Here is a 14,042-nt window from a genome sequence, read left to right as displayed (position 1 = left end):
CTTTTGCTTATAACTGAGTTTGACTCTACTGCTGCCATTGTCTAAAACTGTAGCACAGCTATGGTCGACATTTTGACAAAACAATTGTGCAGTTATAGTGAAAAAAAAACACTTGTTATAATGAACTCAATGCACTGAAAAGAAATAGTAATGGTGACAAATTTTGAACACCAATGTCATTCAGTTAAATTTACTTTGTTGCATTCATTCAAATGTCTGAGGTTGAAAACAGTTATTTGTAGTCCATGCTATGTTTATTGTAGTGTTTGTCAGACATATGGAAAGATGTTCATTCCTATATGATTATAATGACTGCCCTGACGTGGATTGTTATATTGCCTTTTAATGCTTTTCATCTTGACCCTAAGTAAGCTGACCGATATGCTTGATCCTCTAAGAACTGGTGTTGACAGATCAATTCAATCTTGTCATTTCATTAATTTCTGAAATGGTGGCCATTAGAAAATTCACTTGGAAAGCCATGCGCAATTTTAACGCTAAGAAGACATCTGTATATTTTTGGAAATGACTGCAGCATGGTGCACTAATTGATCTATCAGTTAGTTTATATTCTTCTGAAGATGAAACATTAAAATTAATATTTTTTTCAGATAAATGAATAATAATCAGAATGGATTCTAACAAACACCACATGCCAAATGTGAATCACCTTTTCCATAATTTAATGATCTCAGTGTGGTTTAGGCTACCTTGTTGACAGTTTATTTGAAATAATTTGTGTTTAGAATTTTACTACTAACTAACTAACTAACTAACTAACTAACTAACTAACTAACTAACTAACTAACTAACTAACTAACTAACTAACTAACTAACTAACTAACTAACTAACTAACTAACTAACTAACTAACTAACTAACTAACTAACTAACCAGATACAGTACATATGACACATTCATTATTTCTCACTATATAGGAGAAATACAATGACTTATAAATTACTTGAAATTAAAGCAAAATGATGTGTCTGATCTAATATGTGTTCATGAAATTAAAGTAACAGATGGTCAAATTGTTTTCAGACTGTTTTTTAAAGTTATTTATATTAGCGGTATTCACAAACGAGATGCCAACTGAAATATAGTCAGTAGATACATTTGTATTTATGGGTTTCTAAATGTTATGCTTGTCTAAATCTAAAGTTGTGTTATGCATGATAATATAATATATATTTGCATATATCAGTGAAACGTGAACAAAATATATTAACATTTGAAATGTATACATTTACGTGCTTTGAAGTGCTGAGGTTAGGTTTGTTAAAAAATGTAAAACTGTGTTATATACATGTAAATGTTCTATATAATTGCAACGTAAATAAACATATTCACATTTCAATATACACGTTTACGTGTTTTGAAGTGCTGCGGTTATGTTTGTTTAAAAATGTGATATGCTCATGTAGTTGAAATAGGATTTTTTTCCCATCATCGAGAGCGCGCACGTTACGTTCAGAGCCGTACGCGCTTTACGTTCCGCAGACACGCGCAATGATAGCCGGAAGCATCGATGGGAGGAAAATAAAAATCGATTAAATCCACTGTAATTCGCGAGTGTAAACCTCTCACTTACTGTCCTTTTTGCGACCGTAGGCTCGTATTTCTCAGCCTTTTCCACTGCAGCTGTGCTGGAGGGGCCGACAGAGAGCAGAAATCTGCTCCATTTGAACGAAGTTGCTCGGTAGGGGTTTAGCTGACGTGTGGAGAAGTTGAGACTGCCAGAGAGCAGATAAACAAACATAAACAAGCAGGGATCAGCTGAGCGCCTGTCCGAACCGAATCAGCAGCACGGAGAGATGGCAGGGAGAGCGGGACTCCTCTTTTGAGCCCAAGAATGATCCACAGGAGACCGTGACTTACATTGTACTTGCTCCATGTCAACTGTCAACACTGGCACACAAAGAATTTCGGAAACACAACACGAGGACCAACCATAGGCTTTAGCAGAAAATCAACTGCTCCTGTCACTGTCTCTTTGTGAAGACATAGCCAGGTTAGCATGGACAGCCAATGAGTTTACCCTCCACTTCTCAGCTGTAACGACACGAACACACATTACAGTGCCAGGAGACGGAGGTAAACACTTTTTGTTAACTTTGCTTCTTCCCCATAAAGGGCCTGCGAACTAAAGCACTGACCTACGCTAGCTTGGCAGGCCACATATCCTGTTTGTGTTTGAAATTTTTATGTTGCGTTCCGTTTACCAGCAGGAATGTTATCTAATCGGGTTGGCTGTTGCATTTTCCCCCCAGCGTTTTCTAGAAATACTAATGTCAGTACTAATAACAGCTAAGAGATTGTGTGCTGCAGAGTGAGGTTGTGAACTGAGGAATATCTGAAATTTGAGTGGAATCTTGTCAGCGTTTTTGAGATAGTATTATTTCTGTCCACTCTGCAATCACCTTTGACTGATCTATGGCCACTGGTGTCAGGAGTGGAACTAACATGGCCCACCAGGCAACCCCTAGTTCCCAGAAGGCCCTGATGATGGAGCTGAAGTCTCTGCAGGAGCAGCCGGTGGAGGGTTTCCGCATCACTCTGGTGGAGGAGTCTGACCTCTACAACTGGGAAGTGGCCATCTTCGGACCCCCGAATACCCTGTATGAGGGCGGCTACTTTAAGGTGGGACAAACTTTTACCAGGACATGTATTCGGAAAAGACAAAGCACGGCATCATGTTTGCTTTATGAAGCCAGTATACAGTAGATTCAGCAGCTGGAGATTACATACATGTGTGTCTGTATAGTCCAACTGTGCTATTGGTGAAATTTACTTCCTAAGTGAGACGTACAGATCTGAAAACGGCCAGGTAGTTCACTTTACATTCACCCTGCTCCAACCCAAAGTGTCACACTAAGTGTTCCTGCGCTTCTAAAACCTATAATTCAACAAGATTTTTTTTAACACAGCTATTTCTATAGTTGAATAATTTTCAGTTACCCCTGTGTGTCCCCTCAATTCTCCTTGCCCAGCTGACACCCTCCTCACTGTGCAATGGTTGTGCTTCAGATAGCTATTTTTAGCGATGAGACCGATATAGATATCACCACAGAGAAAGACTAAGAGAGAGGGGCATGATTAGACTCATCTTCTTTTCTTTCATGTTACTTATTCTGTAAAATGTTCCAAAAATGTAGTGCAGTGAGAGTCCACTTTCAAACTGGGACTGTGCAGATGACGCCACCAGGAAGGCCAAAATAATGCACAGCAGGTATTGCTGTAGTCTGCTCTTTCAGCTGGCCCATGTTGATTTTGCCTTTACAGTTTTATCTATTATTGGGTTTACTCAAATCAATTTTGTTTATCATAAGTCACAAATTTGTTTTGTCCTGCTGCAATCTGCACAACATATTATATTTCATCTTATATATCTTTAGACATTGGGCTCGGATCCCCGATACGCACTAAAGTAGGAGAAGCCTCAGGAGTAACAGCAAAGCAAGGGAACTTTTTTTTTTAACACAAACTGATGTATTATAGGTGGTGTAACTTGGAGTTAACTCTGATCAGATTACCAACCTTAAATCACCCAACCTGCATGTCTTTCAAAGAGACATGTAACATATTAACACAGAGGCCTCACTCTGCCAATACTGACCTTCTTGCTTTAAAACAGCTAGTGCTCACCTCTGAACCACTGACTCCCATGAAATTACATTAATAAATGACTTGTAGAGTATGGTTTACTACAGAGAGGTGTGCCTTGATTGTGATGCTTAGTGTGAGTACAGCTGACTTTAATTTAATGAAGAATGGGTGGAAGTGATTGATGAAGGTATTTGTGTAACTTTGTTTCTGCTGCTGAACCCTGTGTGGCTCCTGGGGCATTAAAGAACATCCAATCTATAGTCAGGCATGAGGTGTTTTGTGTATGTACAGTACCCACCAAGTCCAGAGAAAGGGGTTTGAAATCATAAGTAGAGTGAAATACAAGGAGTGATTATCAACTTCTATTGAATAGACTTCATGGATATATTGCCATTTTACAGAAATGACTGTGTTGTGTTCACTGGCCTCACTTTTATGTGTAAAAGTAAGTTATCTACAGGCTTAACCGCAAGATACAAACCTCTTGTCAGCAGCAAGACTTGAAAACAGAATAGGTTGACAAGCCAGAAGTATTCTGAAGCAAAGCTTAATGAACAGGTTAGAAGTTAGGAGGAAGACTGGAGCTGATCTAAACCATTCCACCGCTTTAGTGAAACAATGGGGTCGTGCCAGGCCTTGGCATATATGGCTGTTTTAATTTACTGGCTCGCTCATATTTAAAAATGATGGAGGAGCAGGATAAATTCACAAATGTACAGGAAAATTTTGTTTGGCTGTTTACAAAGCAATTCTTCCAATCTCATTGGCAACACCTTCATCTTACAGCAAGACAATGACCCCAAACACACTGCTTCTGCAGCCAAAGCTTATATCAGTGGAAAGCATTAGACTGGCCAAGGCAGCCACAAGTATTAAACCATAATGATCATTATACCGGCTGAAAAAGGAGACTGAAATGAGCCAAACTAAAGGCGGCTGATTTTTCAAGTATTCTCAAGGAAGACATTAGAAATGAATTATGTGATTGGCTCATAGAATAGACAAGATAGCTATATAACCAAAAATTAGAGTTTCTCACTTCTATTTCCTTTAACACTAATCTGTTACTTGCTTTTGCACATCTGAAAAAAGTAGCTCTTAAAATGGCTTTAAAAGAGTATTACGCAGTGAAACTTTTGCCAGTGTGACATGACATCTGTGTTTTTAATGTCCCACAGCTGCAATAGTGGAATGACTCGCTGTGGAGTAGTGATAGTCCTATCTGACCGGCAAGCAGTGTTAGCTGGGGTGGTGTTACACACACCCAGGCCTACAAGCTTTTCACCCAGATAATTGCATAATATTTTGGAAAGAAAACACACATCCATGCTTATAAAACATATTTTGAATTCCAGTGTCATTGCAGGTATGGCTGGATGTGTGATTTCTGTGTTGTGACATGTTGCAAATGAAAGGTTACAGGAAGCTACTTTGTGGTTAAATACCTGCTATTGGTGAACTTGTGAGGTTAGACAATTCAGTCAGAAGAGAGGTTATTATTAATTAATGCAGCATTACAGTTTGATTTGGGGAGTTAACAGGATACACACTGTAATACAACTGCAAGGTGGAGTAAATTAATTCTTATTAAGATCCGTCTTTAAATATCTTACATTCCTGGTTCCTCAATGTCAAAAGGAAGTTAATAGCAACTTGCATGAGCAAGTTGGTTCATTTTTGACACAGTTTCGCTTCAAAACCTAAAGGAAGAATTTAGTTTGTAAGGCCAGCAAAATGATCTACTGTCCTATTTTTCAGATATATTTATTTGGGTTATGTTTTGGCACATTCTGCCTTTCCCTCAATCTGAGACCTCCACAGATTCAAAGACCTGAACCTTATCATAACTTTGATCAAGCTTGGTTGTCTGTGAAATGTTCTTGCTGTCAACCTGTGCATGTTCTTGCAGGCTCACATCAAGTTCCCAGTCGACTACCCGTACTCCCCACCAACCTTTCGCTTCCTCACTAAGATGTGGCACCCCAACATTTATGAGGTAAAATGTTCTGTTTGTCATTTTCATTTTTCATGCAAAAAAAAAAACTAATAAAAAAAGCGACTTTGAAACACAAAGATGAGTTTTTACAGGTTAGATAAGACCACAGGGAGATTCTAAACATTCAGACACCTTCATGTTTACATCACAGTTGTTATACAGCGTCTTTTTGTCTCCTTTCAGAACGGAGATGTGTGCATCTCCATCCTGCATCCTCCTGTCGATGACCCACAGAGCGGCGAGCTGCCCTCTGAAAGGTGGAACCCCACTCAGAACGTCAGGTAGTTTGTTTTTTCTTTTTCTGTATACGCTTACATCTATTCTGTAACATAGATGTGCAGTCTAATTTGCCTGTTCATAGCTCCAGTTTGTCATTTTATAGTACAATAAATGTAATTGAAACTGAATGTTGGTGATAAAGCTGAGGGTTAAAGGGGAACTTTACTTATTTTTTTTACACAATAAGTTCAGTTTACAGGTCTTGGAGAGTACTAATACTGTCAGCCTGAAAAAAGTTGTATTAAGCATCTCAAGTGATGTCACATGGCGGCTCTGTTTGGGCCTGAATACTGCAAGTTTGAAAATGAATAAGTCAGAAAGAAGTGAAGTAGTAGTAAGCTTCTATTAGCAGCACTACATCTCTGCTTGAGGCTAAATTAGCTGCCACTAGAGCAATAAGCTACACATCTGAATTACGGGTATTGTATATGCCGTGTGACTACAAATTTGTGGAATGAAACCGATGTATCATTTTTACCTGCTAAATTTTTGGTGTGATCCATTAATAACAGTTCCTGAGCATCTGCAACAAAAACATTAAAAGTCGTCTGATACACACAACTTTTACTATTCCTTTGTTCTGTGTTACATCTAAAGGAGACACTGTTCATGAATCTTTCTTCTGTAGTTAGCATGTCAGCATTATTCACAGAGTTGAGGTGAAGTGTTGAGTCTGTATTTGAAAACCTAAGCAGATTGGGTGTAGCGTGTAATTGAGCCACAAGAGGAAAAAGGTGAGGTAACACCTCTGTCTGAGCTGGCATGAAGCTTGTGAAGTTTGGAAAAAGCACTTTTCTTTTATATGATGACAGGATGCGATATCAAAGTGTAATCATTTTGTGTCTGTGTGTTCTTTTATGATCAGGACCATCCTGCTTAGTGTGATCTCTCTGCTCAATGAGCCCAACACATTCTCTCCAGCCAATGTGGACGCCTCTGTTATGTTCCGTAAATGGAGGGACAGCAAAGGCAAGGATAAAGAGTATGCAGAGATAATCAGGTAACATTTTGTTCATCTACAGACGGTTGTGCACTGTAATAACTTCAAACAAGTGTAGTTTATCAGAATCAGATCAGAATGAAAAAGGTTTTATTGCCTAGTAGGTGTCCGCATACAAGGAATTTGACTTGGTGTTTTAGTGCATATTAGTAAACAGTAACATGTAGATTAAAAGTGCTGCAAGTTGTAGGCATTAAGTGTAAGATAAATAAGAAGCAGTGTGTATAGGGTTTATAACTCAAAAAAAGTAGTAGAAATATTTCCTGTGTGGAGGAATGTGCAAATTAGTTATCTGAGAATATACAAGGTTGCACAGTTGAAATGTGCATCAGTACAATAATTTTCTCAATCTGGCAAATGCTTGAATACCAACTTAAACTTATTTCTGATTTCCCGGCAGGAAGCAGGTTATGTCAACAGCAGCGGACGCCGAGCGCGATGGCGTCAAGGTGCCAACCACATTGGCTGAGTACTGCGTCCAGACCAGGGTTCCCTCTCAGGACAGCAGTTCAGACCTTCTCTACGACGACCTCTACGACGACGACATGGAGGAGGAGGACGAGGACGAAGACGAGAGCGAGATGGAGTCTGTAGGTGAAGCCGGCGGGATGAGTGCTGTGGAGGACGGCGGAACGTCCACCAGACGTTACGACAACCAGGACGACTCTGGCAACGAAGACTCATGATGATCTGGATGATAAATCCTCCCTGCCAACTCCCCTGCCACTGTCCTTCTTTTTTTCAGTGCGTGTGTGTGTGTGTGTGTGTGTGTGTGTGTTTGCACATACAGTGGGGTCAGAAGTCTACTGCCAAAAACTTTTCATCATTTATTAAACTAATACTTAGTGTTTGGTCAAATAATAGTTCTCAGATGCTGTTACATAGCTTTTCAGCAGAAGTTTGTTGGTACTGTTTTCACTGAAAGTCAGAATTTGGCGTTTCCACCATTTGCCTTAATTACAGCTTTGCACTCTGTCTGGCATCAAATGTTTTGCAGAGTTTGAGAGTTGAATTATTCCAGCACTGTTTCAGAGCACCTGGGAGTGTTTTTGATAAGTTATGAAATGCTCCACTGAAGGGTTTGAGGAGCCACGATGATGACAATGATAACGTGCTTCTGCAGAGTCAGTGTAAGTTACTGACTCTGGACAAAGCAAAATATCCCCACGCCTGAATATTTACATGACTGTATTCAACCCTAGCCTTTAATTCCTGTTTTTATCACTCTCTTGTGCAACCAAATCCTCACTTGCTTTAAGTTGTGTGGTTGCAGTCGTGAAGTTAACCATTTTTATTTAATTTCTTCAGTCTTCATCACTGAAATATCTGTATTGTTCAGGCCTGCCATTAGACTTTAAACGGAGTAGTTTGGTCACTGCTGCAGTTTATTTTCTTTTACCTGTTTGTCAGCTGGAGCTGGCTTTATATTTTTTATGCAGGCACGGCTTGGTTTTATTGCAACATTTATGCTTTGTTCATTGGTATTCAGGCAGTCTCGGTCTGGGTGACAACGGCTTGCTTTTACAAAAGTCTTTCCAGTCTGTGATTTACTGCAGAAAACAATGAGGCCCCAAATTACTTTACATTGTCTTTTGACTTAGGAGTACCAATAGAAACAGTCAGGATATTGGTTCCATTGAAGTCCACTATGATGTATACTGTGCAACAGGAGCTTATATATGTTCATATTTGAATTTATGCCGTGTTGAAGGTCAGGCTAAATCTTCCACTACGTCAGTATTTCATTTACTGAGGTGCACTTCCCAAAGATACAACCAATACTTGTATCAGTTCTGAATAATGCATTATTTATTTATAACCACTCTCTGAGTAAGCATTTTCTTAGTTTTGATAAATGATGAAAACAAACTGTCCTTGTGGTGGTCTCTTGAACCCCACTGTAGCCGGCTGGCTCACGGTCTGGCCAGTCATGTCGGATTGTAAGATTGGATCTATCCACTGTGTCTTTCCTTGTTGCTGTTTTTCTATGTTTATTTGTTTGACACTGTCCTCCCTGCCTTGCCTCCTGTATTTTCTGGGATGGCTCAGACAGTCTGGCATTGGGACACTTTAGCTGTTTGGCTCATTAACCAGTCGATGAGCTGTCCAGCTTGTCCTGTCTCTGTCATTCAGTGCGTCCCATGGCAGAACATCTCTGTCCCTCACGCCTGTCTGTTCGACTTTGATGCAATCAACTTAAACTTGCAAAACTTGCAAACACAGTCTCTGCCGTGACTTCACCCTCTCGGGGGACACCTCCAGTAGTGTCCATCACAACGTCTCCCTCATGATCGCCCCCCTCCCCCAGAGAGACGTCCTTTGGTTAGGGGGTGAACAAGGTGAAGACTCTTTTTCTCACGTCACCTCCTGCACCTCTCTCTGCCTCTTAAACCTCAGGGCCTCAATAAACTTTCACTGAGAGAGAAAAGCCAGACAAAGAGAATCTTAAGACACAAACTGCTCCTCATCTCCACCTCCTGTTCTTACTTTCTGTATCACTTGGTGTTATTAGAGGGCCAAGAATGCTCTGAAAGTCTCCAATCCCACTGCTAGCGTTTACACGTGACTGAGTGCTGCTGTTGGTCCCGATTAAGGTTTTTCAAGTTGCTTTCTTTTTGGTAGAAAAGAGTCAAATAAAGAAAAATCGAAATACATCTGTAGGGACTTTCTCCTCAAGGCAAAGCTCACGTTATGTTGCGATAGATGTGAAAATGTTCCGTTTTTTGCGCCGTGACTCCAACTTCTGCTTAAATGCAAGCTAGTGAAAATTGGACGTTGTTACTGTGCTGCACCACATTACGAGTCTGTTTATCGACAGGGACAAAATCAACATGCAGCTTAGATACACATTTGCATTTGAATGAATAAGACACTGATTGCCTGTTGTCTGTGTGTGTGTGTCTGTATATTTACATTTACTATTCATATTGGCTATGATGTCAGGGTTTTGCTTGTTTCTGTTTCTGTGGAATCAGTGGGGACTTCGGTCACACGAGTTGAGTTTGTCCAAATGACCTTTTCGACTTTGTCCAGTTAAGAAAACATTCAGTGTGTTTGCACTTTGTCCTAGTGCTGTTTTGGGTGGCCTGAATCGGCCAAGGATTTGACTGATTTTAAAAAGAAGAAAAAAACATCCTCTGAGTAGTAAGCTTTTGAACACACTGAACAGCATAATGTGACTAAAATTACTTGTGCACTGGGGCAACACCTGCGATTCCAATGGATGGATTTTATGCCAAGGAAACCAAGTGAAGCCCCACAACTGTTGATTTTAAAGACTATGGAGCAACAGATGCATGTAGTGGATTTAATGCTGTTTGAATAGACTCTTTATGAGTTACCTTTTGGATTTTCATGTGAAGCCAAAGGAGTGAAACTTTTTCTCCTGGCCCTGTGCTTTGGAGGCTCACAGAGACTGGATTCTGTTGAGGATGAGGAGAGGATATCCACTCCTGAACCGGACTTTATTTAAATCGATATCATGACACAAGAGGAGGTGGATACATGCCAGACATTTGGAACTTTTCTTGACGTGCTCCCCGTTTTCACCCATCCCTTACCATATAGAGAAGAAGTAAAATCAGTAGTAAGCAATGACAAGTACCGATCTTGTGTGTGTCTGCTAAAGGAATAGTTGAACATTTTGGAAAATACATGCTTTCTGATTGTACGTTGGATGAAAAGATTGATACCAGAATGTCTATTAAATATGAGGCTACAACCAGCAGCAGGTTAGCTCATTTTAGCATCAAAGGTGGAGTCTGTGATACTGGAGAAAGGTTGGTGATGTTAGCTGATTAGTACACTTTCAGATAGGCTCTCCTTTCTGTTAATATGATGGCTTCTTAATGCGTTGGCTTCATGTCATGAAATGGCATCTTAGTCACTTTTCGACAAAAGTCGCAATTGCAATTTCACTAGGTTGGACCCAGTAACATTTCTGTGTCACTTTAAACACAGCACAAGTCTGAACTACATGCCGTCTTAAGAACGGAAAGCGATTTGGGGGAAGCTTTTTCCACATTTCAGCACCAATATTGGTCCAAAAACATTGCAGAGAGCGCAAAAGACATAGTGTGGAAAAAAAACTAAATCACAGGACATCTTCCCATGAACTTTAACCTATAATTTCACATCTATTACAAATTGAAATGCCCATAAAAATAAACCTTCACAGCAGGTGAATCTTACACATTAATGAGATTCATCAATTATAAATATAACCCAGATTTTGGCTGAATGTTAACAGGAGTTTATTTTGTTGCTTCCAGCTGCCACCTCTGAGTTTATAGTCGGCTAAAACCTGCATCAGGCAGCAGAAGAATTCATATTAGCATCTCAGAATCAAGACAGAAGCTCATGAAACAGCAGAAGTAAATAATGTAATTGTAAAGACATGGTGAAGGAATCTAAAAGGATCTAATGGGAAGTCACATTGTGTGCTTTACTTCAAAGAGGTGAGCTGCCATTTGTCAAAAAGCAGACCTGGATTCAGTCTTCTGATTATTAGTGCATTATTATGCATTATGTCACTTCATGTACTGTCCAATCTCTGACAAATATCACTAGGTAGCTTAGCTCTCTGTCGCTGTTGTGGATATATCTGAATGAAGCTGTGAGAAGCGTTATTGTAAAAGTGAGCTATGCCTGAATGACAGAATGCCATCACTTTACCAGATTGATGAAGCCTGTATTGTTACATAGCCCATGTCTGAAAAGGGCTTTAGATAGAACATGTCAGATTTATGGTGCTGCTCACTCCCACTGCCTCCCTTCCTGCCAGCCCTCTTCCTTTCCCTGCTGTCCTATACATGAGCAACAACATGCACAGGACATGATGGAATAGTGTTGTGTGGATCAGTCAGAGCCACTTTGTTTATTTCCCATTTACAGAGTCAGCACTGTGGATCCAAGTGAACTGTGAGGAGATAAACACAGACTTTCATAAAAATAGTGTTGGATTTAAATCACTGACTCCACCTTTAAGACCGGTAACAGTGAAACAGCTAGTCAACTTCAAATTAACAACCAATTAACACATTACATCTGGGGTTTTAAAAATGAATAAATAAAAAACAGAATGACAGGTTGTGGTTTCACCTGGTTTATGTGCTAGACTAAAATCTGGCCAGGTGGAGCTTATTCCATATTCCAGTGTTTGTGCTAAACTAAGATAACCAACTTGTGGCAGTAACTTGACATTTAACAGACTCATAAAGGTTTTATCAATCTTCTCATCTGAATCTCAGCAATAGGCAAATAAGCATATTTTCTAAAATGTTATACTATTGCTTCGAGGCCAAGTTACTGTCTCCCATCGCAAGTTTAGAAATCTGAATCCACGTTTTTGTTTTGTTAGAGCAACGTCTAGGTTTAGCGTAGCCCTTATGATAGCTATTCAATTTAAACTTCTTCAGTATTCTTCATTTTTAATTTAAAAATTCTCCACCTACCCTTGTTTTCGCAACAGGGGCAGGTGGAGAAAAGCTCAGAAGGCTTCTCCAGGGAAGATTGGCCACCAACTAATTTTCAAAAACTCAACCTGACAAACGGCTCACTGAAAAGTAAAGTAGTCTAAGATGTTGAGACGTTAGTTCATACACACTGTTACATACAAAAAACAAATGAAATCATTCAGTTCATTTAATCTGTGTGTGTGTGTGAGCATAGGGGTGCACAAGTGTGTGTTTTTTGAAGTGTTGGCTGACACTGCGTTCACACACTTATCGGACTGACCTGTCCACAATGTTACCACAATGTGTCTGCACCTATCGATGTTAAAGCTGTCCTCATTGATTTCATCTTTGATTTTTTTTTGTTTTTTTTCCTCATCATTTTGTGTTTGTGAGGATGCAAATGTCACTCATAAAGTTTCTATTGTTAAAAAAAAAAAAAAAAACTTAATCGGATTTGTTTGCAATATTGCTTTGATATCTGTTGCTAAGCCCACATGTCATGGAAAACAGACGGCACAGCAAGTTTTGGACTAAGATTAGGAGCGATGTTCAGATGGACAGTTGTGGTTAAGTTGGAGAATCATTCAAAATAAAACAGTATGTCATTGAAGCCTGCTGCAGGGTTTTCATCTTATTTTGAGCCATTTGGTGTGTTAATTATTTTGTTATTTTTCAAGTTAAAGAAAAACCTGTCATGATATGTAGCCATGCATTTAGTTTTGGTTTCATTTGTCCAGAGGTTGATTTGTGTCTGATTGTGTTGAATGGAATTTTGTTTGTCATGCACACAAGATTAAAAAAAAAATAAATCATGTCACAAAAACATGCATATTTAAAAATATATATTATCCATGTCAATCTGGATGATCCTCAGTCCTCATAGTAAAATAATCCAATTGGAACTACTTTTTAAACCAAAGAAATATGTAAAAATGTTTTCTGTAAAGTCATTAAAGAAAATTCCATTCAGCTCCATTCTATTGGTGAAAGTAGAATTATTTAAGAAAAAAACTGACCAAATTAAACCAAAGTACACCCATTTGTAAACCCTTCACATTGTCAGGGAGTATGCTGTATTTTATTATAACTTTACTGAACTGACCACTGATGGCCAAATGTGCAACATGCAGTTATCACCTATAATTACACCCTAGTTTGAATCTATTATGACACTGATCTCATAGCGTAGAGGCGATATTAGGATACTCCATACATTATATTAGGATGACACAAAACTACCAAACTGCACAGTAAATGCTAAATCATGAAGGTCATTTCAATCCAGAACAATTAGCTATCTTTAATCACAGACAGGCACCTATATGCTCTGCCAAGCATGCAATGAATTACTGATTCCATCTTTTTCTGCCTGTACAACAGTTTTACTTCATTGTGTATGTAAACTGAAATGATATGGGGGAACTTTCACTGACCTCCACTTACATGATCCACATTCACTGCAGTTTCCTGCATGTCTTTATAATGAAAAATGACAGGTTTACTGACCCCAGCGCTTCCATTCTGCTTTATGAGTTGAAAGAACACATTTGTTCCTTTAATTACTCTTATTTCATCCCTTTAGCAGAGGATAACGTAATTCTGCGGCATGAAGTCCAGATCAGAGCATGTACCTGTATGTAGTAGTGCAGAACAAGCACTTTGGATTAAGCTTTTATAGGTTTATACTGTTGTCTTTAAAGTGC

The 14,042-nt window shown here is 39.2% G+C and overlaps 1 protein-coding gene across 1 annotated transcript; it reads left to right on the top strand.

Annotated features, from left to right (window-relative positions):
* Window positions 1–1,491: 1,491 nt before the first annotated feature.
* Window positions 1,492–12,949, top strand: ube2r2 (ubiquitin-conjugating enzyme E2R 2). The gene is made up of 6 exons (XM_023289282.3): window positions 1,492–2,096; window positions 2,453–2,642; window positions 5,518–5,604; window positions 5,788–5,885; window positions 6,749–6,883; window positions 7,284–12,949. The coding sequence occupies exons 2-6, from the start codon at window positions 2,466–2,468 to the stop codon at window positions 7,567–7,569; spliced, it is 783 nt and encodes a 260-aa protein (XP_023145050.1). The 5' UTR covers window positions 1,492–2,096; window positions 2,453–2,465; the 3' UTR covers window positions 7,570–12,949.
* Window positions 12,950–14,042: the final 1,093 nt, after the last annotated feature.

Source organism: Amphiprion ocellaris, chromosome 5 (assembly GCF_022539595.1).
Source record: "Amphiprion ocellaris isolate individual 3 ecotype Okinawa chromosome 5, ASM2253959v1, whole genome shotgun sequence".
Taxonomy (NCBI): Eukaryota; Metazoa; Chordata; class Actinopteri; family Pomacentridae; genus Amphiprion; species Amphiprion ocellaris.
This window is presented reverse-complemented; position numbering and strand designations above follow the sequence as displayed.

Bases quoted from the DNA above. Each gene is read 5' to 3' on its own strand.
- ube2r2 (XM_023289282.3), top strand. From the start codon at position 2,466: ATGGCCCACCAGGCAACCCCTAGTTCCCAGAAGGCCCTGATGATGGAG. The intron at 2,643-5,517 runs GTGGGACAAACT...ATGTTCTTGCAG, and splicing joins ATGAGGGCGGCTACTTTAAG to GCTCACATCAAGTTCCCAGT. The intron at 5,886-6,748 runs GTAGTTTGTTTT...TTTTATGATCAG, and splicing joins AACCCCACTCAGAACGTCAG to GACCATCCTGCTTAGTGTGA.